At 38.5% G+C, this 26,021-nt stretch overlaps 1 protein-coding gene across 1 annotated transcript; it reads right to left on the bottom strand.

Annotated features, from left to right (window-relative positions):
* Positions 1-71: 71 nt before the first annotated feature.
* On the bottom strand, positions 72-25,849 carry LOC109001855 (histone-lysine N-methyltransferase, H3 lysine-9 specific SUVH4). Its single transcript, XM_018979329.2, has 15 exons — positions 25,219-25,849; positions 25,060-25,125; positions 24,823-24,888; positions 24,360-24,414; positions 24,120-24,229; positions 22,711-22,887; positions 22,134-22,232; positions 12,824-12,922; positions 4,619-4,668; positions 4,442-4,530; positions 3,283-3,442; positions 3,044-3,149; positions 2,763-2,945; positions 1,924-2,160; positions 72-542 (listed from the first exon to the last, which is right to left on the bottom strand). Exons 1-15 carry the CDS (start codon positions 25,609-25,611, stop codon positions 429-431), a joined length of 2,004 nt encoding a protein of 667 aa, XP_018834874.1. The 5' UTR covers positions 25,612-25,849; the 3' UTR covers positions 72-428.
* Between the last annotated feature and the right edge of the window lie 172 nt (positions 25,850-26,021).

The raw sequence follows: 26,021 nt of genomic DNA, 5'->3' as shown, positions 1-26,021 counted from the left end.
GGGCAACCTTCACTCTAAAAGTAAGAAACAAAACCTTGAGTAACAAAATATAATTGAAATTAAAAAATCAAAATAAAAGCTGATCAAGCTGTGCGTGATCAAATTCCTACCAACTTATTTCACGCGTTTCATTGATCTTCATATAAAAAAAAAAAAAAATTTGACAAGTGTGGTGTCATGATCTTCATAAAATTTTCTATATCAAAAGTTAGTTTCTTCACTCAGTTACAAAATCAGTATATGGGTAACTCCAGGTAATGATGCAGTGGCACCCACGGTCAATGACGTGTACTAAAACCACCAAAAAAGGGGCAATCAGAATGTAAAGGTTAAATCAGTAGAAGCCGGTGAACAACAGTCGGTGTACAAATGTTGGTTGGTGCAACCAATGATGTTGGGCAAAAAGAGCAGATGGGGGAAGTTCTTTTTCAGAACAAGCGCTTCCTACAATCTGCAGCCCCACAGTAACAGGCCATCTGTTTTATCTTCCCATCCGGGCCATACACACTATCAAGGGCATAGCCGTAGTCATATGTCAGCTCCTACAAGCAATAAACAGCGGATTTGGTTACTTCAAACTTCACTCACAGATATCCTCTGTACATATCACAGCAAGGCAATAGAAAACACGCTGTTTGCCTATCAGGCAGTTCTGCTAATAACAGAGTTGACAATCAATGTATGTCATAACTTTGGCACAGGCTCTATAAATCATATAACTCCAACCAAATCGAATATCAAAGGCATTCCATGTGCCCCAACTAGTATGCTTAAAGTAAGCATATACCTGTATATTCCTCTAACCTTATCAGTATGCATATGAAATTTTTAAAAACAGGCTCATTTCTGAATATGTAAAAGGATGAATAAGAAGTTAAAAGTTAACAGTTTAAAAATTTGAACCATGCCCAAATTCATGATGTCAACATGTGCACATACTATGATGATTAATTAACCATATACTATATTATAACACATACATGTTGCACCAATTGTCATCAACCAAAGAGAGATCAGAATCACTTTTTGTAAATAAATAGAACGGGATCTAAAAGTTATCCATGTTTTGGACAGTGTTAGTAAAAGCACCCTCAAGTGCAGAGCGAAAAAAGCGAAGCACATTTAGAGCACACCTTTTTCAGTGAATTTGAAGCATACAAAGTGTGCTTTTGTAGTTTTTTCCTTTTTTCCAAAAAAAAGTACTCAGTTTTAAGCATCAATGTTTGTCAAGCACCATCAATTTAGATGAAGTACATAATGAAGATGATGATGATGATGGTTCTATGCTTAATGATGAGGATGATTATATACTTTCAGATTGCATATATTGCTTCTTTTTTTTTTTAATTTTTTAAGTAAAATTGTGTATTGCTTATATTTGCATAAAAGTCGATACCTACAACTCCTGCATTTTTTTTGGGGATTGCCTTTTGGGAATATTTTCATTCAACCACGTACTTTATTTTGATTGCGGCTATCATGTATCATTGTAGTGTATATTTTGTTAATTACAAGAGCAGTAAATAAAATGCTATGATTAAATTTATGTAATTAGTTGATCTTGATTGTCATGTTGCATAATACACTTAACAAAATGAGTTAATAGGCCAAATATATTATTATCTTGCCATTCTAAACTTTTTTTTATATTGTATTTTATGAATATTTTGCTATTACATATTGATCTTTAAAAATATGCACTTTACATCAACTGAACGTGTGATGGCATTTGCACTTTAGTGTGCTTGTCGCTTTCACCAACGCTAGTTTCGAAGCCTTTGATCGTGAGGGGTGGCAGATGGAGAGACATGCGAATGTTCAATATCCATATTTAAACAAAATCCATATTTGAACACAAAACCCAGCAAAGGTAGACTAATAATTGTGTTTGGGTGCGAGAGAGAAAGAGATTAAGAGAATAACCTGCAAAGGAGGTATGTTGTCTGCCGCAAATAGCATTACTCGAGCAAGTTTGATGTCATGGTGTGAGCTCAAAACACATTGGACAAAAAGATTAGGCTCACAACTGTGATTAATAAACCTGGCAATGTTTCCAGTGGATCCTGCATCAATGCAAAACTCAGGCACAGTCTCAGATTTCAGGTCATCAGGTCGGCCTGAAGAAATGATTGTTGATACAGTTACATCTCGTAGTCGCCTCTGTTAAGGAAAAGATGTTGGAAAAAATAAATTCAGGGTGCCATTGAAGGAAGAAAAATAAGTGAGTTCATTAATAGGTCATATAAAATTATTTAGGCCCCATTTGGATTCGGAAAGTGTTTCATCTCATCTCATCATTACAACTTTCTCAAATTTTCACACAAAATATAATAAACAATTCAACTTTTCAAATCCCAAAATAATAATAATATTAAAAAATAATATTCTAATAATATTTTTTTCAACTTTCACCTAAAACCATCTCATATCATCACTAAATCCAAACCAGCCCTTAATTTTTTCACCATAGAAGAACTCCCATCAATTAATCATGATATTCGTCTCTTTGAAATTAATTAATGAGATCATATTAGTAAACAATGGAGGAGGAACAAGTCAGATATGCAAACAACTTTTCTTCTAAGTACCTTCAAAATACATTCTTGTCTTTCAAGAAGAATTTAAAACTTTGTGATTCATACTTTAGTTAGCACTAAAATCCAATACAGAAGTAAAACAACATGAATGATCGAAGGCTTAGCAGGGCAAAGGATAATAATAAATTCAACAAGTAATATCTACTAGAGTTCAGGTAGCTATACCTCTCTTCCACCAAGACCCCTCATTGTTTGCAAGCAGTCAATGTCAAAAATATAATTATTCTCAGAGACATTATCCAAATCCTGAGTCCGGACAAGTATTCCTGTGTATTCACAAACTGGTGCCCCAGAAGGTATGAAGTCCCAAGATCGAACAGCCCAACCTTTCTTTGGGGTACGGAAAACCTGTTGACACCACCAATAGGTTTCAGGTATTAATTAGAATATTTTGACCGTTCTAAGATACACGATGAACATTTTAGGAAACTTAAACAAATGACAACCTCAAGTCGATACTTCAGTCCTCTCTGAGACGTTCGGTTTACACAATCTGGTCCACAGCCACATTTTGGACCACACTCAAAGACAACATCCTTGGCTTCAATTAATCTGTGAGGTGCAACATTAGTAGGACCCATCAAATAAACTACTAACACGTAAATTTTCTAAAGCTCATAAAGTCCTCCCACCTAAACATAAGTAAGCAAATTCAATTGAGGCTATAAATGAATTCACTTCTCACCTGCCACCGTCACGTGATACATAAGGGAAGTCAGAGCCATTAAGCATAGCACAGGCACAAATCTTGGGGTCCACACAGTGTCCTTTGCAACTGCATCCAGTGGCATTTGTGGGAAGCTTTACATTTTTTTCAACTTGAATAGACTTGCAATACTTGTAACCTGAAAGTTAATATGTAGCAAGCATAGCATAGCACTTGATAAGAAATAAAGCACACTCACTCAATCTGAAGAACAGTACTAAAAGAGAATGCAAAAGGCAGATAATAAAAAGACAGGATGCTACTACAACCAAGAAAGCATAACTACACATAAGTCAAGGATGACATTGTTTAATATAATTCCGGCGTCCAGTCCTCTTTAAAAACACATTATTTTGTGGCTGTTGAAAAAATAATGGGAATAAATCATTTATAGGGAATAAAACAAATAATTTATTCATAGAAAAAAAAAGGACTAATAATTAGACGTTATAGAACAAATGCAAAGCTTTAGCCATCCCTACTTTTCTTTCTGAGGCAGCAAACCAACTTCAAGTAACTAAGGTCAATTAATACAGGTTTTGGAAAAAAAATAGTTAAATAAATGCTAGAGATATGCATTTTGGTTGCACTAAACTTCAAGAAAAGTATATGCTGAGCTTGTTAAGATGCTCATCCAAGCTATTTCGCAACATGCACAACTGGAGCTTGGACTTGAGCTCAATATCTCAGCTCGTCATAAAACCTTAGCAAAGCCAACCTCAAGGGAACAAACTTTTCATTCTGTTTAGTTGCATGCCTCCCCACCTTTGGCTTTCCTTTTCCATGCTCCTCCCATTCACATGATCTCTCTTGCCAACCTACAAGCCTCGAGCCAACATGGCAAACTTGGATGTAATCTACCTCAAAACAAAGAAATTTAACCCAAATTTGGAAAATAGGCAAAACCAAGGACCTAATGAAGTCAGTAAAACAAGGTTGTTGCGGATACAAATCAATTAAATCAAGCAAGAAGGATCTAACAAGGGTAAGCTTAGAACGGACTGAAACCATGCAATGAGTCAACTAAGAGTCTAAGACATGTCACAGGCAAGCATGCACTCACAAACTCTTACATAAGATAAGATAACATGAGATAAGTATCCATCGTAAAGGTGTCAAAATTGATAGTTCAACTTGCCTATTGGTGCAACAGGTGGATCATCAACCAAATTTGTAGCTGGAATGGGAAGACTTTCTTGACCACCAGTAATGTCCTCGCACACCAACCTTAACCAGAAAGTAGAACATCTTAAGCACAATTATAAGTTTACAACTAAGAATATATAAGATCTTTGATACATTGTTCTTTACATACCCACGTATTTCGGACACAGATTGAGGTACGCGTCCAAAAGAAAAGTGAACCTACAATAAGAGTGAAACTACTTGAAACAAAGGTTTCATTAAAGACTCATTGGCTAGCCAATAAGACTAATCTAGATGAATATGGGATCCAAAGTTTTCACAAAACAAGAGCACAATTAAACAAGATACATTGCATCCAAATTTTACTTGGTATCTGATTCAATATGGAAGGCCAAACATGTCATCAAAGACGATTAAACATCAGATCAGAAAAAATCTATTACTTATATAATTTCTGATGCATCTCCTTTGTATTCAATTGAGCACCTCATCATTTTATTTTATTTTTAACTTTATTTTTATTGACCTGTCCCAACCCTTTGCATGCTAAAAAAGACTTCTCATTGTATTGTCATTATTACCCTAATAAACCCACTCGTTTTTTTGACATTAAGATTAAAAAAAGGTTTGAAGACAAAAGGTTTCCTACCATTTATGACTACTAATTCAATAGAGAGGAAAAATATGCATCGTATAGTGGTTATTGATTTCCCAGTACTTGTCTCTTTGACTTTCCTACACTTAAGTATTCTACCATTTTATTATTACTTTTTCCAATAACGAAAAAAGACTTTCATCTTATTGTAGCTATTGACTCATTTGTTATTTGCCCAGTTGGCTTCCTCACCTCTTAACTATTCTACTTTAATTATTTTCCCGCATTGCGGGAGTTGAAGACTATTAAATTAGAATAACACTTGACTAGTCTCCAATAAACTCTAAATATAATCGTAATAGACAACTCAGATGGCCAAGCCCACACTATCACAACGAGATATATGGGAATTAGTTGCCTGAAAATGACCGTGCTCACACTTCTTATTACTATTAGATGTAAGGCCTAAAATTGTATAATAACACATATATACTCCACCAACATCCCTCACACACGAGTCTACCACATCGCCTATTCCCTTTGAATGGAAGTTTTAACACAGCCTCTGGATTGTTTCTCGGATCACTTTTAAAGGCTTTACCTTTTTTTTTTTTTGATAAGTAAAAGATCAATATTATATATATGAGTGAAATAAGTATAGCCCATGTACACAGGAAGTATACGAAAGAACACCTAATTACATTCTACGTGCGATAGATTAAAGACAAAATCATGAACATTGCCCCCCTGTAATACAATGGCGGAAAGCCAAGACAATAATGTGTGGAACAAATATTTCTTCAACTCGGCCAGTGTGTGTTCCTTATCTTCAAAGCAGCGCGCATTCCTTTCCGTCCAAATACACCACATGATGCACGACGGAATCATCTTCCATACCATTGCCACTTGATGACAACCTTGCATCTTCCTCCAACAACCCAACAGGTCCACCACTCTCATAAGCATAACCCAAGCTAAATCAACCCTTTAAAAAATCTCATCCCACAATGCCCTTGCTACCTCACAATGTAGTAAGAGATGGTTCACCGATTCTCCATTCTTTCTACATATGTAGCACCACTCCATGACTACACATCCTTTCTTTCTCAAGTTATCCGTGGTCAATATCTTCTCAAGGGCGGCACTCCAAACAAAAAAGGCTACTCTAGAAGGCACACGAGACCTCCATATATTCTTCCAAGGAAACGGAGTATTATCTTGAGATGTCAAGATATTATAATACGCATTCACTGTGCATAATTTGTGATTGTTAGATCTCCATTTCAAACGATCATGTTGTGCTATAGGGATCCGTGTAGAATATAATAATCTGAAAAAATCTGCAACAATAGATAATTCCCAGTCATGTAGATCTCTACTAAAAAGAATGTTCCACTGATACGAGCCATGAGAAAATAGTCGCACTTCCGCTACTGACGCCTCCTTATTAACTGCAATACGATATAGTGCCGGAAAAGCCATTTCCAAAGTTTGATCTCCACACCACATGTCCCGCCAAAAACTTATTTGATTGCCCTCACCAATTACAAAACAGATTTGATTTGCGAAGCATGGCCACCCCTTCCTTATAAACTTCCATAAACCCACACCATATCCCCTCTTACTTCGTTGGAACACCACCCTCCCCTAGCGACGCCATATCTAGCATCAACAGTTTCCTTCCACAATGCTCCCTCCTCCAAGTGATATCTCCAAAGCCATTTTCCCAATAAAGCTTTATTAAAAGTTCTCAAGTTACACACTCCCAACCCTCCGTTCACAACTGAAACACAAACTGTTTTCCATCTAACCAGATGAAATTTCTTCTCCTCCCCCATGCCTCCCCATAAGAATGCCCTAAAAAGTTTTTCCATCCGATTTACCACCCATGCAGGCATAGGAAATAAGGATAGAAAGTATGTGGGAATGTTAGTGAATGTACTCTTAATAAGAGTGAGGCGACCCCCTTTTGATAAATATACTCGTTTCCATCCAGCCAACCTTTTCTCTATCTTCTCCATCACCCCATCCCAAATAGCTCTATTCTTAAACGTTGCTCCCAATGGAAGGCCCAGATATTTCATTGGAAAAGAAGACACTTTACATTCCAGCAGGCTTGCTAAACTGAGGATATTAGGAACCGCACCCACAGGAACCATTTCAGACTTACCTAGGTTCACTTTGAGCCCTGACACTGCTTCGAAACAAAGTAGCAATGCTCGTATTGTTTGAATTTGGCTATTGTCCGCTTCGCAGAAGACTAAAGTATCATCTGCAAAAAGGAGATGTGAAATGATAATAAGGCCACCCGAGCCATTGCCCACCTGAAAACCAGCTAAAAACCCTCCTCCAACAACAGCCTGCATCATCCTAATTAGTGCCTCCATAACTATAACAAATAAAAGTGGGGATAGAGGATCTCCCTGCCGCAAACCCCGTGAACTATCAAAAAAACCAGCAGGTGTGCCGTTGACTAGAATTGAGAATCGGGCCGTGGAAATACAATGACGCATCCATGAATTCCATCTAACCCCAAAACCACACCTCTCAAGCAAGTATAAGAGAAATTCCCAGTTCACATGATCATACGTCTTCTCCATGTCAAGCTTGCACACAACACCTGATCCTCCCTCCCGAAGTCTGTGGTCCAAACACTCATTTGCAATAAGTACCGAATCAAGAATTTGTCTCCCTCGAATAAATGCGTTCTGAGACTTGGAAATGATATGCTCTAACACCGGGCTAAGCCGGTTGGCCAGAACCTTCGCAATAATCTTATACATGCTACTGATCAGACTTATTGGACGGAAGTCCTCAATAGTCGAAGCCCCGTATTTCTTGGGAACGAGAGCAATGAAAGTCGCATTGAAAGATTTTTCAAACTTTTGGGAAGAATGAAATTCATTAAAGACCTGCATTACATCACCTTTCACAATATCCCAACAGGTTTGGAAAAAACCCATTGAGAAACCATCCGGACCCGGTGCTTTATCCTTATTCATACCAGAGATGACCTTGTAAATCTCTTCTTCTACAAAAGGCCTCTCTATATCACACGCTCTCTATGAGTCAATTGCCTCGAAAGGCAAGACATCAAGCTTCGGCCTCCAAGATTCCGATTCCGTGAGAAGGTTCTCATAATAGTTTACTATATGGTTTTCTAGCTCAGGAGGGAAAGAAATCACCCGAGAGTCTACTTGAAGCGACTCAATATCATTGTTACACCGGTGTGAATTAGCCACTTTGTGAAAGAACTTAGTGCATCTATCCCCTTCTTTCAACCAAAGGGCCCTGGATTTTTGACGCCATGAAATCTCTTCTGCCAACAGAACTCTTTCCAGGTTTGCCATAACTATACCCTTCCTCAAAACCACCTCCTCCGAGGTATCTCCCCCTAATTCTTTGCGCTCTAACTCTTGCAATTCCTCCAACATTGCAGACTTCTGATCGTCAATATGACCAAACACTTCCAAGTTCCACTTCTTCAAGTCTAGTTTCAGCGCCTTTAACTTGCTTGCAAAAATGAAACTTGGAGTACCAACAAACTGATATGATGACCACCAAGCACTCACCTTCTCTACAAACCCATCCGCTGATAGCCACATATTTTTGAACTTAAAATATCGGCGACCCCTGTGAATACCCCCGCAATCTAGAAGAATAGGGAAATGATCTGAGCTAACTCGAGCTAACTATTTCTAGCTTACTTCCAGATAATGGGCTTCCCACAAGGGAGAGACAAGGAATCTATCCAATCTCGACCAAATCCTCCCGTTTGACCAGGTGTACTCTCCTCCTACCAAAGGGAGATCCATGAGGTCTAGATCAAAGATAAACTCAGAAAAATCTTCCATAGCCGCAGAATTTCGGACGTGCCCTGAACGTTTGCTAGGAAACCTCGTAATGTTAAAATCACCCCCCAAACACCACGGCACTTCCCATAGTGAAAATACACCCGCCAACTCCTCCCACAACCTTCTCCTGTGCCTATCTACATTAGGACCATAGGAACCTGCAAACGCTCATTCCCATCCATCAACCACATTTTTAAACCGCGTCGCAACCGAGAAATCTCTAATACACTCAATTACCTCTACCACTCTTTTATCCCACATTATTAGAACTCCTCCTGAGGCTCCCAAAGAAGCCAAATAAGCCCAACCCACATACGAGTACCCCCATAAACTTCGTACAATTCTTCTATCAATGAATTGTAACTTTGTTTCTTGAAAACAAACCACATCCCCCTTCCACATCCGCAATAAAGATTTGATACGAAGGCGTTTATTGCGATCATTGAGCCCACGTACATTCCATGATAAAATCTTAGGTTTCATAAGAAACCTAGATTGCCCCTCCCTCTCAATCTATCCCTTCCTCCACTCCCTTCCTTCGCATCATAATTAATAGAACAAGTTAGCCATTTAAGTTCTCTATCCTACTTTGAAGCTGATTTTGAATGGCTAGCTTCAAGTGCTATAAGAAGGGCCTTGAATTGTTCTTCATAACCTCCAAAAGAAATCACTATCACTGCTTGAATCTCCTCTACCTTCTTGAAGACCCAATTTGATGGGCAACTCCCATATTTAGGAGGAAGTGTACACAGAGGAGTTAGAGAAGCCCCCTCCTCTCCAATGCTATCAGAAGGAAGTAAAGCCAATTCCGAGCTACAAGTTAAAACTGGTTCACCCCTAGATTCGGCCAAAAAATAATTGGTTCACCACTGGTGCATGCTCCGACAGCACCAGCAGCGCATCAGAGCTTTCCCCCACCTCGTGCGATTGGCTCTGTATCTTCAAAACCCCATGCGACAACAATACTTCATGCCCCTGTAATGAAACTTCATGCTCCGACATATTTGATAGCACAAGCATCCCATCAGTGCCTTCCCCCACCCCGTGCGACTGACTCTGTGTCTTCAAAACCCCAGGCGACAACGGCAAGTCAACATACGAAGACCCATCCTTTGCCGACACCTCTACCGACTCACCAATCACAAAGTCTGTGTTAACAAAATCACCATGATGGTTGACAGTGTCCATCGGAAATTTCCGTGTCAGTGTGGAGTCCAGCGAAACCCATATCGGCGTCGCGGGAGAGGAGCACACTGTCTGGACAGTGTCTACCAACTTGCCAACTTCTGTACCGGAGTGTAGTGCCTGTACAGACTCACCGTGGTAGTCGACGGTGTCCGGCGAAAGTTTCTGTGCCAGTGGGGAGTCCGGCACTATGCGTATCGGCGCCGTAGGAGGGATGCACTGAGCCGATATTTCGGTCTGCGCCCGAGGCACCCGAGACACCCATGCTTTCTTTGGGCCAGACCTCTGTTGACTAGGCCCAGGGCTAGGGGTGTCAAATCGTGTTAACGGGTCGTGTTCGTGTCGTGTCAAGGTATGTACATTACACTTAACGGGTCAACACGAACACGACCCGTTAAGGATTTCGTGTCAAAATTCTAAACCCGAACACGACACGATAAGATAACGGGTTGACACGACACGACCCGTTATGACCCGTTAATGAATAAGAAATAAATTGACACGACATAACACGACACGACCCGTTACGTTTCAACCCGTTTACGTTAATGGGTTGGACATACACGATACGACACGACACGACCCGTTTGACTTAATTGATTTTATATAAATATTTAAATATAAATAATATCTATAAAAAATAAAAAACTAACTACAAGTCTAAAATTACAATCCAAACAAATATGATCCACACAATTTGTAATAATATTCATTATTAAAATTACATCCCAAATGTAATAGACAAAACATACAATGTATATATATTAATATTACAATCTCAAATATAATAAAAAATTAAAAATACAGATCTAAACAAATTTAGAACTTGAAGAAGGAAGTGGAGCGTCCTCCCTACCCTTTAGGTCTAAGGGTATAAAGGTAAATTTAATTTTCTTAACGGGTCATAACGGGTTGACCCGTTAGTGACCCGTTAAGCAATCGTGTCTTAACGGGTCAACCCGTTTTGACCCGAACCCGTTAAGGCTAAACCCTAACCCGCTTTTATCGTGTCGTGTTCGTGTTGGGTTAACGAGTCGTGTCACATATTGCCACCCCTACCCAGGGCCCATTACGGCCCCAGCCTGCGCATGAGAAGTCTTACCCACCTGACCCAAGCCCATCTTCATAACTTCTTTCCCTTTAACGCATCGTTTAAGACTAAAAATATCTTCTAAAAGAAACCCAATCTTCTCCTCCATTTCAGGCAACGACTGTAACAGCATTTCCTCATTTAGCCCCAACATTTCACTGCCATCTTCCTTCTTTCGTCGCACGATCTCTGTACTGGACGTGTCTGGGACCACTACGTGAGGCAGTACATTTTGCACCACCTCTTGATACGAACGAGAACCCAAGGCCATCGACGAAGGAGCATCTCCACCTCCCTTGTGTCCCTTCATCTTGCCTGCCTGAGAAGGCCCCAGAACACAGGCTCCTCTGTTTCTCCCACTCCAAACAGAGGAGGAGAAAGTGAGCTCCTTAATAGTGTCTTCAAAAATCCTCCATCCCTCACCCTTCCTCCCTTCCGATACCACTATCATACCCCCCCTCTTATCGTGTCCAAACTCCGAAAGGGAAAAAAAACTACCATTGTGGTTGCATCCCCTCTGCACCATTAACACTGAGTTTCCTTTCCTATGTGTTCTTAGAAAGTCAGAAGAAACCAAGGGAGCAGCACACTCCTTCACTGTAAAGCCCAACCACCCCAAAGCTTCATGATCCAATGATACATATTTCACTACACGACGGCTACTCTCAGTTATACTCCACCATCTATCATTCTACTTCCTAAACGAGAATAACTTATGTTCAATGAAAACATCTCTGCACATTCCCATCGAAACCAACAACAACAAAAAAACACCAAGTTGGTAATCACCAAACTGGACTACCAATCTGAATCTAACAACCAACAGAACTACATGCTAAATCACCATTGACAACCCAAACTCCAGAAACAAGAACAGAAAAAAATCAACAAAAACCAAGAAAAGCCAAAAGTGTACGGAGAGAACCTCAGCACTCAGCTCTCAACACGTAAACCATATCCTTATCCTACTACAAAAGAGACTCATCAACCATACATGGCCACCATCCTTACTCCAACTACCACCAAAAGAAAAGTTCCACCATGCCACCCACCATCAACTCTAATACCACTTGTTTAGGAGATAGACACCAGGGAAGTCTTCTACTGAAGCCGTTAAGTCTCCAACTGGAACCTTAATATAACATTTTGGAACACCACTTTACTTAAAAACTTAAACCTAAGGGTTTTCAAATTTTTAAACTACTAACCAATGTAGGACTTAATCCCTAACACAGTAACACTAACAAGTGCATGTTCTAACAAAACCTAAAGGCAATAACTAAAAAAACACAATTAAAGAAATGTGGTCAAAACCAGTGTGTTGAAAATGAGTCAAAGTAAATAAGCTAATAAATGTTCTGAATCAGTTACTATGAACTTCAAGTTTAGAGAGGAAATCAACAATCCCAGAGAGCAACTCAAACTGCCGCAGCATCAGCAACCATTAGCTAAGAACTGAGTGAATTTTATCATTTTGTGGCAATAGAGAATATCCAAAATTGTATGCACCTATATGGCTCTTTTTTTATTAGTTATGATTATATGGTTAATGTTATATACCAGATGGCAGAACCTCTCAGCAAGAGTAATTAGGTAAATTATTAATAAAAATAGTTGTCTATCAGACAATTAAAGAAGATATATATAAACCTGGTTAGTGGTCAAAATTGGCTGCCCTTCAAGCCGCCTCAGGCGATACTTATATACAGTAAATCCAGAAATACCCTTCTCTGCCCAGTATTGCACAACCTGTTAATAGAAAGCACAAATTATAGAAGAAACAAAGTTATAGCAAAATGCACGCAATGCAAAACGAAAACTCACAACTCAGATTAATGAATATCGTCAAAAGGTCCCATCATGGGAAGAGTAAGGATCAAACGTATTTTGCAAGATTGCCATCAGGTTTTCAAAATTAAATTTCTGATGGAGGGAGATAGGCGATTGACGGTGGAATCAAAGACCTTTGTGTTTTCGAAAGAGAGCAGAAATAGCATTTGTATTACTGAAAATAGCAGAAGGATGGTTAAGTTTGTTTCCCTAAGTGGGTCGTCGGCTTCATGGGTAACAAAGGTTGTGGAGGAATGTTTAGAATCTTTCCGGTGCGAAGGTTTTTTTGCAATTGGCTGAATTCAGGAATGGAAGGAGGGGTTTTTTGGTTATCCCTGAAGGCTCAAATGGTAATGGATGAATGAATGGGAAGGATTTGCATATTACACTCGATTTGTTGCTGGTTTCAAAGCCACTGTTTTTGAAGATGCAAACAGAGTGCAGGATTCTCATCCCAAGCATTCTCTGGTTCAACGTGGAGTGGGGTCTGGTAGTGGGGCGAATGTGGGGAGGTCCTTCCCTTTCAAAGGTGCCTCATATGCTGGTTTTGAGGTCACCGGCGAGTTCACCGACAGGAAGCAGTTCTGTTGTGGTGGTAGTCAAGAATAAAAAAAAGGGTAAGGCAATAGGGGGTGACGGTGACGGTGACGGTGACAATGGTCAACGACTTGCTCCACATGTTGACAATTGTCATTTTGTGAAGATTGGTATGGGCGGTGGTGGGCATTTCGATGGCTACTCGAGGGCGGGGGAAGTTGAAGGGATTTTGTCATTTGTGGGCTATTAGAGCTGATATGTCAGGAGTTATGGAGAAGGTAAGCAATCTGATGATCAAAGTTGATATGGGTTTGGGCCATGGGTTGCCTATCCTCAAGGCAACAACGGTCCTTCACAGACTTTTGTCTGCCCACAGTCATCTTCTTATGATGTCAACACAATTATAGGGATACCTTCAAATGTTGCTGCACCTGCTGATGGTGAGGATGTTTCCTCTGGTAAATGATGTTGTGGTTTCCTCAAGGGTTTTGTGTACTTTGGAAGAAGATGATGGGGTTCTTTTAGATCATGAGGTGCTCTCGGATTATGGGTCTGTGGAGGTGCCTGATCTGCAGCTGGTTTGCAAGGAGTCCGGGATAGGTGCTTCTATAAACATATTGGAGGATTCTGGGGACAAGACTAGCCCTATATGTTCTTGGCCTCTAGCGCCTTTATGGGCTGGTTTACATTCACATTGGGTTCTTCATAAGGTAGATGGAATTCATGATTGTGTAGGGATTTCTTGTGAAGGTTTCAAAGATCAGTTTAAATCTCATCTTATTTCCATTGAAGCGAGATAACCCCTTTTAGCTAGATCTGATTCTAAAAGTGATAGGGAGCTTAAAAGACTTTCTCGTTCTATCAATTACAATGCAAAGGAATTGCCCGTACAGGAAGGCACAAAGATAGGGTGAATCTTGGTGTTTTGAGAACATGTGGCTGAAAGTTGGGTTTACGAACAAGGTTAGATCGTGGTGGTCCTCACATCAGTTTTTGGGTACTACTAGTTTCATTTAGCTGAGAAACTTGAAGCCCTAAAAAATGATTTGAAAAAATGGAATATGGAAGTCTTTGGGAACATTATTGAACAAAGGAATATTCTTTTTGAGGAGTTGCATTGTTTTGATGAAAAAGAGGTTGATGGGGCCCTCTCAATTGAAAACAAGGCAAGGAAAATTGTTGTTGAGTCTGAGCTGGAAAAAATACTCCTATGAAGGAGATTTCATGGAAACAAAAATCTTGAGCTCTTTGGTTGAAGAAAGGGGACAAGTGTACAAAGTTTTTCTATAGAGTAGCTAATTCCCATTAAAGAAATAATGCCATCGAGGTCCTTCATTAGGAAGGTAGGCTAATTTTGGACAGCAATAAAATTAAGGATCACATTGTTCACTTTTATGATAAGTTTCTCACGGAGCAATACTTTTGAAGGCCAAAGGTTGATGGGCTGGGTTTTTATTCGATTGATGAATCAAGTGTGACTTGGTTGGAGAGATCGTTTAAAGAGGATAAGGTGCTTATTGTGTTAAGAGAGATGGGCAAAGACAAAGCACAGGGCCCAGATGGCTTCACAAATGCTTTCTTTCAGGCTTGTTGGACTATTGTTAAGGAGGACATCATGAAGATCTTTCTTGAATCACTCGTTAATGAAATTTGAGAAAAGTCTTAACGCTAAATCCGTTGCCCTTATTCCAAAAAGGGCAAGGTCAATGGAGGTGAAAGATTTCCGTCAAATAAGTCTGGTGAGTGGTTACATATTTCAAAGGTTTTAGCTAATCGTTTGAGTGAAGTTATGGGAAAGATCATCTCGAGGTCACAAAATACTTTTGTTATGGGAAGACAAATTCATGATTCAGTTCTCATTGCTAATGAATGCTTGGAAAGTAGATTCAGAGACGGTGCCCAAGTATTCTTTGTAAACTGGATATTGAGAAGGCTTTTGCTCATGTTAATTGGGATTGTTTGGTGTATATGCTCGGTAGGTATGGTTTTGGGGAGAGATGGTGTAAGTGGACAAAACATTGCATCACAACTATCAGATTCTCGATTCTAGTTAATGGCACTCTTGAAGGATTCTTTAATAGTTCTCAAGGTTTGAGACAATGGGACCCTTTGTCTCCTTTCCTGTTCATTATAGTAATGGATGTGTTGAGTAAAATGTTGAAGGCGGTAGCGGATAGGGGCTTTATCTTGGGTTTTTTAGTGGGAGGTTCATCAAATGGTAGCATAAATGTCTCTCATCTCCTCTTTGTCGATGATACAATGATTCTTTGTGGGCTGGATCCCGGTCAAATTCGTTCCTTGAGGGCTATTTTGCTTTGTTTTGAAGTTGTCTCCGACCTTAAAGTGAATTTATCAAAATCTAAAATGGTCCATGTTGGCTTAGTTAATAATTTAGGAGAATTGGCTACTATTTTGGGTTGTAAGGTGTCATATTTGCCTATGAAGTATTTTGGTCTTCCCCTGGGGGTTCCTCATAAACCAAGGCAATGTGAGATGGGATTATTGAAAAGATTAAATGTAAATTGGCTGGTTGGAAAATGATTTATTAGTCCAAAGGTAATAGAATCACGTAAATCAAGAGCACTTTATCTAACCTTCAAACATACTTTCTATCTTTATTTTCTTTAGATGTAAGGGTGGCAAATAGAATGGAAAATATTTTTCATGATTTCTTGTGAAAAGGTTTAGAGGATGAGAAAAAATTTCATTTCATTAAGTGGGATAAGATTTGTACCCCTTTATTTTGTGGAGGTTTGGGGATCAAAAAGTTGAGAATTTTCAATAAAACACTTTTAGGGAAATGGATATAAAAAATTAAAATAAATAAATAAATGGTTGTGGCAGTATCATCGGGAAGGGGATGCTCTTTGGAGGAATGTTATTAATGTTAAATATGGAAGTATTTTGGGAGGTTGGTGCTCAAATGAAATAAGAGGAGGGCATATGGTGTGGGATTTTGGAAATTAATCCGGAATGGTTAGGGAGACTTCTTCAATAATTTCATATTTGAGATGGGAAGGGGAACACGAATTAGATTTTGTTATGATATATGGTGTGGTGATGTTGCTTTGAAGAATGTTTTCCCTTCTCTTTATAAGATTGTGTTGGATAAGGGTGCTTCTAGCTGATTATATGGACATTTCTATTGGTTTTCTTCAATGGTATGTGAGGTTAATTAGAGCTATTCAAGATTGTGAGGTGAGGATATTACTAAATTTAAAAGTTGGAGACTTGGAAGGGGAGGATAGGTTGTTTTGGATTCATTCAGGGAATATAAGAATTTTTCAGTCAAATCCTTTTATAAGGCTATGTCAACCCATTCTTCTATTGTTTTCCCTTGGAAGAGCATTTGGAGAAGCAAAGTTCCTCTCAAGATTACTGTCTTTGGTTGGCTGGCTTCCCAAGAGAAAATTTTGACTTTCGACAAGATGAGAAAGCACGGTGTTATTATAATGAATAGGTATTTTATGTGTAAAAGAAATGGAGAATCGGCATACCACCTTCTTCATTGTGATGTGGTTAAGGCTTTATGGGATGAAATTTTTATTAGGCTCGGTATTGCATGGGTAATGCCTAGGAGGTTGGTAGATTTAGGAGATGCTTGGAAAATGAAATGAAATGAATTGACAATTTTGTAAATACTAGTAAGATAGTTTGCGAATAGTAGTGAGATAGTTTGAGTAAATGTTTTATGAAGTTTTGGAAAAAGAGAAAAAAAGTTAAATAAAAAATATTATAAAATTAAAATATTGTTAGAATATAATTTTGTTTTAAGATTTGAAAAAGTTGAATTATTTTTTATTTTTTGTTTGAAAGTTTGGAAAAGTTGTAATAATTAGTTTGAAAAAGTTGTAATGATTAATTTGAGAATGTTTGTGTTTGAGTGATGTTTGGGAAAAAAATGAGATGGAATAAGATGAGATAAGATGAAAACTACTTCCAAACATCCCCTTATAGTTATGTTGGAGAGGAATTCAGGGCAATCATCAAATTGCGGTTGTTTGGAAGATGATGCATTTATGTCTAATGTGGTGTACTTTGAATGAGAGGAAAGGCCGATGTTTTGATAATAGGAAACGTTTGATGGGAGGGTTTAGAGATCTTTTCTTCCATACATTGTTTTTTTTTATCGATAAATATGAATTTTATTGAAAAAGGCGAAGCCAAGTACACGGACATATACAAGAGCAACACCTATGCATGGATGTCTAAAGATACAAGGAAATCATGTATGTTCATGCCATTAAAGTCTATTACAATCAATCAATGGAATAAAGTATGAAGAAAAAAAGTTCTAAGCTCGTCCATTGTCCTTTCACAATCCTCAAAGTTGCAACCATAGAAGCTTTTTTAGGAGCCTTAGTCTTCCATTTGTTCTTCCATGGGAATACTCTTGTAGAATGTGTCATTAAGGACTTATAGTATGCTCAAACAGTAAATCTCCCCTTCTTGGACAGTGACCACAACATCATATCAGTGCCTCCATTTATTTTATAGTTATACACAAGATTGAAGAAATCTGTAAATGTGTCAATTTTCCAATCTTAGGCAACTCTAATGAAATGATATTGAGGATAACCACTAGATAGATCCATGAGTTCTGAGACTGACGCCTTCTATTGTCATGCAATGGTGTAGAAAGTTTGGTTGGCTTCCTTAAGATTTCGGTCTCCACACCAAAGGTCATTCCAAAATTTAATTCTGGAACCATCCCCAATTGCAAAGCGTGTATATCGATGAAAGTCGATCCAACCTCTTCTTATATTTTTCCAAAGCCCCACCCCATGTGATCCACTCACCTCATTCGAGCACCATCCTCCCCATGATCGACCATATTTTAAATCAATGATGTCTCTCCACAACGCTCCTCTTTCATTGTGATATCTCCACAACCATTTACCCAATAAAGCTTTATTGAAAACCAACAAGTTCTGAATTCCCAGCCCACCTTCACGTATTGGGGTACAAATCGTATCCCAATTCACCAAGTGAAACTTGAATTCTTCATCTATTCCCAAAAAAAATAGGAAATCTCGTTGCAACTTCTCTACTTGGTTAGCCACCTTGCATAGTATTGGAAATAGAGATAAAAAATAAATAGGCAAGTTGGAAAGAGTACTTTTTATCAATATAACACTATCACCTTTGAACAAATAAACCATTTTCCAACTTGCCAATTTTCGCTCCTTTTTTTTCCAACACCCTGTCCCAGATAGATTGCAACTTAAAGGAAGCACCCGAGGGAAGACCAAGATACTTCATTGGCAAGGTGGAGACTTTGCACCCCAGAATATTGGCATAGCTCAAAACTCTAGGAACATTACCAATTGGAACTAATTTTGACTTAGCGAGATTCACTTTCAATCTCAATGCCACTTCAAAGCAAAGTAGTAGAGCTCGCAAAGCTTGAATATGATTGTAATTAGCACCATGGAATATAAGAGTATCATCTGCAAATAAGAGGTGGGCCATCTTTAGTGTGCCGAATCTTGCATCCCTTACTACAAAGGAAGATAAGTATCCACCTTCTACGAGACATGCAATCATTTAACAAAAAGTAATGTAGATAGGAAATCACCTTGCCTTAGTCCCCTTGAGCTTTCAAAAAAGCCCATTGAAGTATCATTCACAAAAATGGAGAACTGTACGATGGATATACAAAATTTGATCCAAGAACGCCATCTCACTCTAAGGTTGTGTTTGGATGTTGAAGTGAGTTGAGTTGAGTTGAGATAATAAAATATTGTTAGAATATTATTTTTTAATATTATTATTATTTTGAGATTTGAAAAAATTGAATTGTTTATTATATTTTGTATTGGGATTTGAAAAAATTGTAATGATGAGTTGAGATGAGTTGAAAGTATTTGAGGAACCAAACGAAGCCTAAGGCTACACCTCTTAAGCATATGTAGCAAAAAGTTCCGGTTTACTCGATCATAAGCCTTCTCCATGTCAAGTTTGCATAGTAACCCTAAAGCTCCTGACTTAAGGCAACTATCCAAACATTCATTGGCAATGAGAACAGAGTCAAGAATTTGTCAACCTCATATGAAGGCATCTTGGGGCTTGGAAATGATCTTCTCCAATACCGTACTTAATCAATTAGCCAATACTTTCGAAAGGATTTCGTACAATCCACTCACCAAGCTTATCGGACGAAAATCCTTAAGTTCCACCACCCCCAGCTTCTTTGGAATAAGAGCAATGAAAGTAGCATTGAGGCTTTTTTCAAAACTACCTCGTTCATGGAACTCGTGGAAGAAGCTCATGAGGTCATCTTTAACTACTTCCCAACATGCCTTAAAAAAAGCCATAGTGAACCCATCCGAACCTGGAACTTTATCACTTGTCATACTTCACACTACCTTGCAAATCTCCACCTCCTCAAATGGCCTTTCTAGCCAACTTGCTTCTTGATGATCAATCCACTAAAAAACAAGGCCATCTAGACATGGTCTCCAAGAAAACTGCTCCAATAGTAATTGTTCATAGAAGTAGGTAATATGGTCCGTAATCTCTGACGGGTTCGAAGTATTCCTCCCATCTATTAATAATGACTCAATGACATTGTGTCTTCTATGTGAATTAACCATGCAATGGAAGAACTTGGTACATTTATCCCTTTCTTTTAGTCATAGAGCCCTCGATTTTTGTCTCCAGGAAATCTCTTCCATTAATGTCATCCCTTCAATATCTGAGATCACTTGCTTTTTGTGAGTCTTTTCTTCTTCAGAGAGACCCCTCCTCCACATCCTCCAAACCCTATAATTTGTTGAGGGTCTTTTTTCGGTGTTCCACATTTCCAAAAATCTGCTCATTCCACTTCTTTAGGTCCTCCTTTGAGAGCCTTGAGCTTATATGCAAGCAACTATGATTGCGCTATATATGATAGGACGACCACCATTGTCTAACTCTCTCAACAAATCCTTCAAATTTCAACCACATGTTCTCAAACTTAAAATATTTTTTACCTCCCTAGATACCTCCACAATCAATGAGAATGGGAAAGTGGTTCGAATAGAACCTTGGAAGTCGTTTCTGAATGAGATCCGAAAAGTGTGCTTCCCGATCGGGCGAAATGAGGAATCTATCAAGTCTTGACCAAGCTGGATGTTCTCTATTACTGGACCATGTGAAGGTTCCACCAACTAAAGGGATGTCCAGAAGATCTTGCTCGTAAATAAAATCAAAAAAATCAGTCATTGCTGAACTAAGGACCTCCTACTCGTTTGCTTGGGAAGCGTGTGACATTAAAATCTCCCCAATGCACCAAGGAAGGCTCCATAAACTACAAAGAGCTGCCAATTCATCCCACAAGCTTCTTCTTGTGATATTAGAGTCAGGACCATAAACACCGACAAAAGACCATTGAAAGTTATATTCCACATTCTTGAAAGAAATAGCCACTATATATTCCCCCACACACTCATCTGCCTTTTCCACCACCCGTTTATCCCACATCACCAATATACCTACCAAAGCCCCCTTAGATGACAACCATCCCACATGACAAAAATTCCACAAGCTTCGTATTATAGTGAGGGAGATGAGTTCCATTTTTGTCTCTTGTAAACGTACTACATTCACTTTCCAACCACAAAGCTGATTTTTTATTTGGTACGCTTCTATAGCTCGTTCAGCCCCCCTAAAATTCCACAAGACTATTTTGAGTTCCATTAAACCATTGACTTTGCCCTACCCTTCGTCCCACCATGACTTGCACTTCCTTCGTAGTTTACCGAGCAAGTAAGTCGCTTTAATTCCTTTTCCCTTTTCTTGGCTGAGTGGCATTTCATGGCTGGATTGGACTGTCCAGCTTCAATCACGGCAAGTAGGGACAGAAATTGATCTTCAAAACCAGTACATGGTAGTCCTACACACTGTTGAATCTCCTTGGCTTTAAGTAGAACCCAATCTGAGGCTAGAGTCCGGTCTTTCAGCGGGAGCATTGAATTTAAGGGGATGGGCTCATCCCAGTGATCTTCCATTTCACTATCCATACCACCTGCTACCTCCACCTCCTTATTACCATTGTATTGAATGGAACAGCTGTTTTTCATAGCACTTAGCTTGTAATTAGATTTTTCTATTGTATACTTCATGTGTACTTGGGCTTTGCCTAATTATGTGGATTAATAAATTCTTCTTACTTATAAAAAAAATTCTATTGGAAGTCAAATCTTGAAAAAAAATGTATCATTTTGTCTCTCGTATTTTAAATTCAAAAAAATTGAAGAAACCATGAATTTTATGCACAAACATTGAAGCTTCCATGCAACTAGTAGAAAAAAGGAGGCCTAACAAAATATTGGCTCTAATAAAGAGTTATTAGATGATCAATGCAAATTTATGAGAGAGAAAACAGTTTCAATTCCAAACTAGAAAAATTGCCACATGCATATTGCAAAAGAAAACTAAATACATCAATCAGTTATCTCTAGTTACATTACTTCACTCAAATTAACAGCAGATATATACAGAATTTGGATCTATTTAGGAAAGAAAATGAGCATAATCAAGGGGTAAATTACACTAATGCAAGACCTAAGTCATCGAGAGATATAAATTAATACCAAATGCTTAGAATCACCTTGTACAAACCATCATATGTGTAAACTCTACCAGTGTAACTGCTTTTAGATTCATGGCCACGAACAACTCTAACTGGCACACATTGCTCCACACAATTCTGCAATTGAGGCCGAAGTAGGTACAAGTCAAGCAATATTGTTTCAAATTCCAAGGGCACTCCAGAGACTCACTTATTCTTGTGGTAAAATGGTTCTCCCTCATAATCATTTAACCAACAAAATCACATAGAAATAAGAACTTAAGAGAGCTTCTGGGTCAACTAATAGTATGAAGTGAGTATATGAAGAAAAATATCCAAAGAACTTAGAAGGGCTTCAAAAGGACAAAGTTTTCATCCAAACTGGGTAGAAGGAAATTTCCTCCAACCCATTTGAAAAATTGACATTTGTCCCTTGAGCATGTGACAAACACGTGTTTTTTTAATGGAGGGACATGTCAATTTCTAAAGTTAAGACTTCTAAAAAAAGGCATGCTCTTGTCACATGCTTAATGGACACTTGTCATATTTGTAGATGAGTTGGAGGTTTCCTCGAACCCAATTTGGAGGTCAACTCTATCCATTTCAAAATACACACCTTGAGCGCCAAATTCCCACGCTCCATCTTTTGATCCTGAATTTGACGCTTATTACCAGTTAAATCATGTCCACCTTGGCCAGTATACACAACATCCTCAGCATTATCCAAGTCATCCTCATACATTCCAGACAATACAATGGCAACAGCTAGCGGGAAGGTATAGTTCATGTACTCCTATTTTCCAAAAGAGAAATAAATATTTTCATTAATTCTACTTTAGCTCCAATTCACAACCTGAAGAACATTAAACTTTCAACTACATCAACAAGGACTGAGACTACTCAATTAGGAATAGCCTTTAATTATTTAGTCCTTGATTTACAGTATAGCAGCATTAACACATATATAACAGTGTAGAAAAAAAAATAGCATATAAGAGGCTAAAAGATCAACTGAAAAACCAAAACATCCAAGAAAATGCAAAGAGATTGGTTGTTTTTACTTCCATAGCATATGCACAGTATCAAGTTGCGATTCACATGCATGGGTAATTTGGAACAATTGGACCTAAAATCCCTAATTTTCAAGCCAGGCCCTCAACTAGATACACTACTTACACAAATTGTAAATAAGTTAGCATCTTCTAGTACGCCAAATTTAGTAAGAGAGGGTGTTGAATAAGTTCTAGCATTACTTGGTAGGGATAAATTCTTGCAATTTATAATAATTTCAAATGGCTCCAATTGTAACCTTGGCTAGTTTTGTAAGTATTGGTCTAGATGTAACTTGAGCTTTCCTTAAGGTGTTACAAATGGTATCAAAATCAATCTCAACCATAAGTTGGAGACTTAAGCTACACCACCTACAACGGAATGGTCAAACAAGAACATTAGGAATTTACTGGAGGGAGATTGTAATGCCCTGAATTCAATATGGGAGGATGGTGAATAGGATGCCACATTTCTTGAGAGAGAGAAGTTCTTGCATTTTATAATTACTTCAATGTGCTTTAAATGTAACCTTGACTAGTCCTTACGGAGGGTAGGCCCAAATGTGACTTGGGATTTCCACGAGTCATTGTGTATCCCAAGAAATGATGCTGCAAGGGAGCACTAAAAATATAAAGCATAAAGCTATTAAAAAAGCATAGAGCATATGAAAGCAAATTAGCCAAAGTTATATAATTTATAATGCTTTTGAGAAATGCAACAAACATTTCTTGTTCTCCTAACCTGAATATATTATAAGAACTACAAATAAAATGTATCTGTATATATTTCGACCAATATCAACTTAAAAAAAAACTTAATAAATACAACAACCTTATATCAACTACTATTTGACCACGGTACTTGGTACTCCAACACTTTATGCAAAACAAAAAATTACAGGAAGAAAATGTATGGAAAGCTAATGGATTGCATTCTCAGGCATCCCTTAACCAAGAAGCAAAATGATTGAATTACCCCTTTCTTGTAATTTTGCCCCATATAATCAATCCCATTCAGCCAATGACTATGAAATCCAACAGCAACCATTTCGGCACGAGCATAGAACTGATGCCCAACTTTAATACCTGCCATCATGAGCAATTATCAATACCTCTGGGTAACAATTTGTGGGTTGGGGGGTTCAGAATAGACAAGGAGTTCAAAACATGCTAAAATGAACAATACCAAAATACAATGGAAGAACAAGCAACCAACCTGGAATGTCACCAATTCTTTTCTCGTAGTACAATATTTCATTAGTCTCCATCATCTGCCAGAGATTTTCATTTGGAGAAAGAAAGGGCTCATTTTATCAGAATGTTGTAATGATAATTAGTTTACCATCATATTCTCCACAACAAAAAGAAGTCACCATTATTATAAATCAGGATATGACTGCAGACCAATGAAGGACCAAGAACTTGAGCGCATTATCATCATCGTCCTTGATACCATAACATGACCATATTACTTTTCATATCTCACACTAAGTATATTCTACAAGAAGAGCAAATGTAAAATTAACCTAACATTGTTTGAAAATGACAACTGGTCAAGCCTATCAGTTGCAATTAGTGAAATCGAACTTACGATGAATAGTCTAATAGTATAATTGTTTATAGAAAAACTTAGCCATGATTCTAAGAAAGAACCGTCCACTCGTCAAATGTTGACTTGCCTTAGATACAGCCTTCAGATCAGGTCGCTTCGCCTTGGACTTCGTATCTTCTGGTGCAGCTCGTTTCTGCACAAATTGGTATGTTAAATATAGCGTAGGAAAAAACATAGCAGATAAATAATTGCAATGTAGAGTCCATGAAGCTTCAAAATTCAACATCAAAGCGCTAAAAATAATTTCTATACCACTACGCAATAATTTCATGCACGAAACAACCTGATTGAAGTGGATGCTAACCTTAGATTTTGAAGCTTTGGAAGCTTTCCTTTCTGCTTCCGCTTTCCCACACCTCTTTTCCTCTTCCTGCCCCCCCAATGCCAAAAAAAAAAAAAAAAAGATGCTGAGTGATCCGCTCAGCGTGAACCGAAAAGAGAAACAAAAAGTGACGACACTCACCTGCACAAAATGGAGATAGTACTTGTTGAACAATCTCAGGGTCTCCTTCACCTTGGCATGGTCACTTTTCTCAAACGTACACGCGGCACCAGCCTCGGTCGCTTCTAAACTCCGATTCATGGGCTCGGCCGCCACCTCAAAACCCTTGTGGGTCTTTTCCAGCTCCACATTCGCATTCTCTCCGTTTGCAGTTTTATCAGCACGCGCCCTTTTATAGCAATGCTTGACGCTTTTTCCTCTACCGCCTCCACCAACGTCTTTCTGGTCACTCAGGACTCTCCGACGAACCAAGAGCTCCTTGTCGGCCCTCTGTTTCTCCTTGATTCTAGCGCTCACTCTCCTGGTAAAAACCTCCGATTCGGTTTCGGTGCATTTGAGAGACTGCGCCACCATCCTCACAAAATTTGAAGTGGGTTCGAGAAGATAGGGTGAGATTTTGTTAGGGTTTGGAGGTCAGAAGGGCATAGAATGGGTGTAAAGCAAGCACAAATGTCCCACTCTCTCCAGTCTCAAGGAGAGTGGACGTAATTTTCCCTCTTCATTTGGCGATTTCGAACTCCCGCGCCCTCCTTTTTCATCTCCGAGAGAGAGTGTGATCGCGTGGATTCGAAGTGCGTGGGCTCGGTGAGGTGTTGATGGGACTCATTCTCTCTATTTTTTTTTTCTTTTCTGTCTTATAGAATATTAAGGGAAATTCTATTAAGGGAAGGTTTGGAGGGTGATATGAAAATTTTATGTTTTGTTTTAAAGTTTAAAATATTATGTTTTAGTATTATTATTATTTTGGGATTTAAAAAATGTGT

Source organism: Juglans regia, chromosome 10 (assembly GCF_001411555.2).
Source record: "Juglans regia cultivar Chandler chromosome 10, Walnut 2.0, whole genome shotgun sequence".
NCBI classification, from domain to species: domain Eukaryota; kingdom Viridiplantae; phylum Streptophyta; class Magnoliopsida; order Fagales; family Juglandaceae; genus Juglans; species Juglans regia.
The sequence above is the reverse complement of the archived record's forward strand: the minus strand, read 5'-3'. Positions and strand labels throughout refer to the sequence as shown.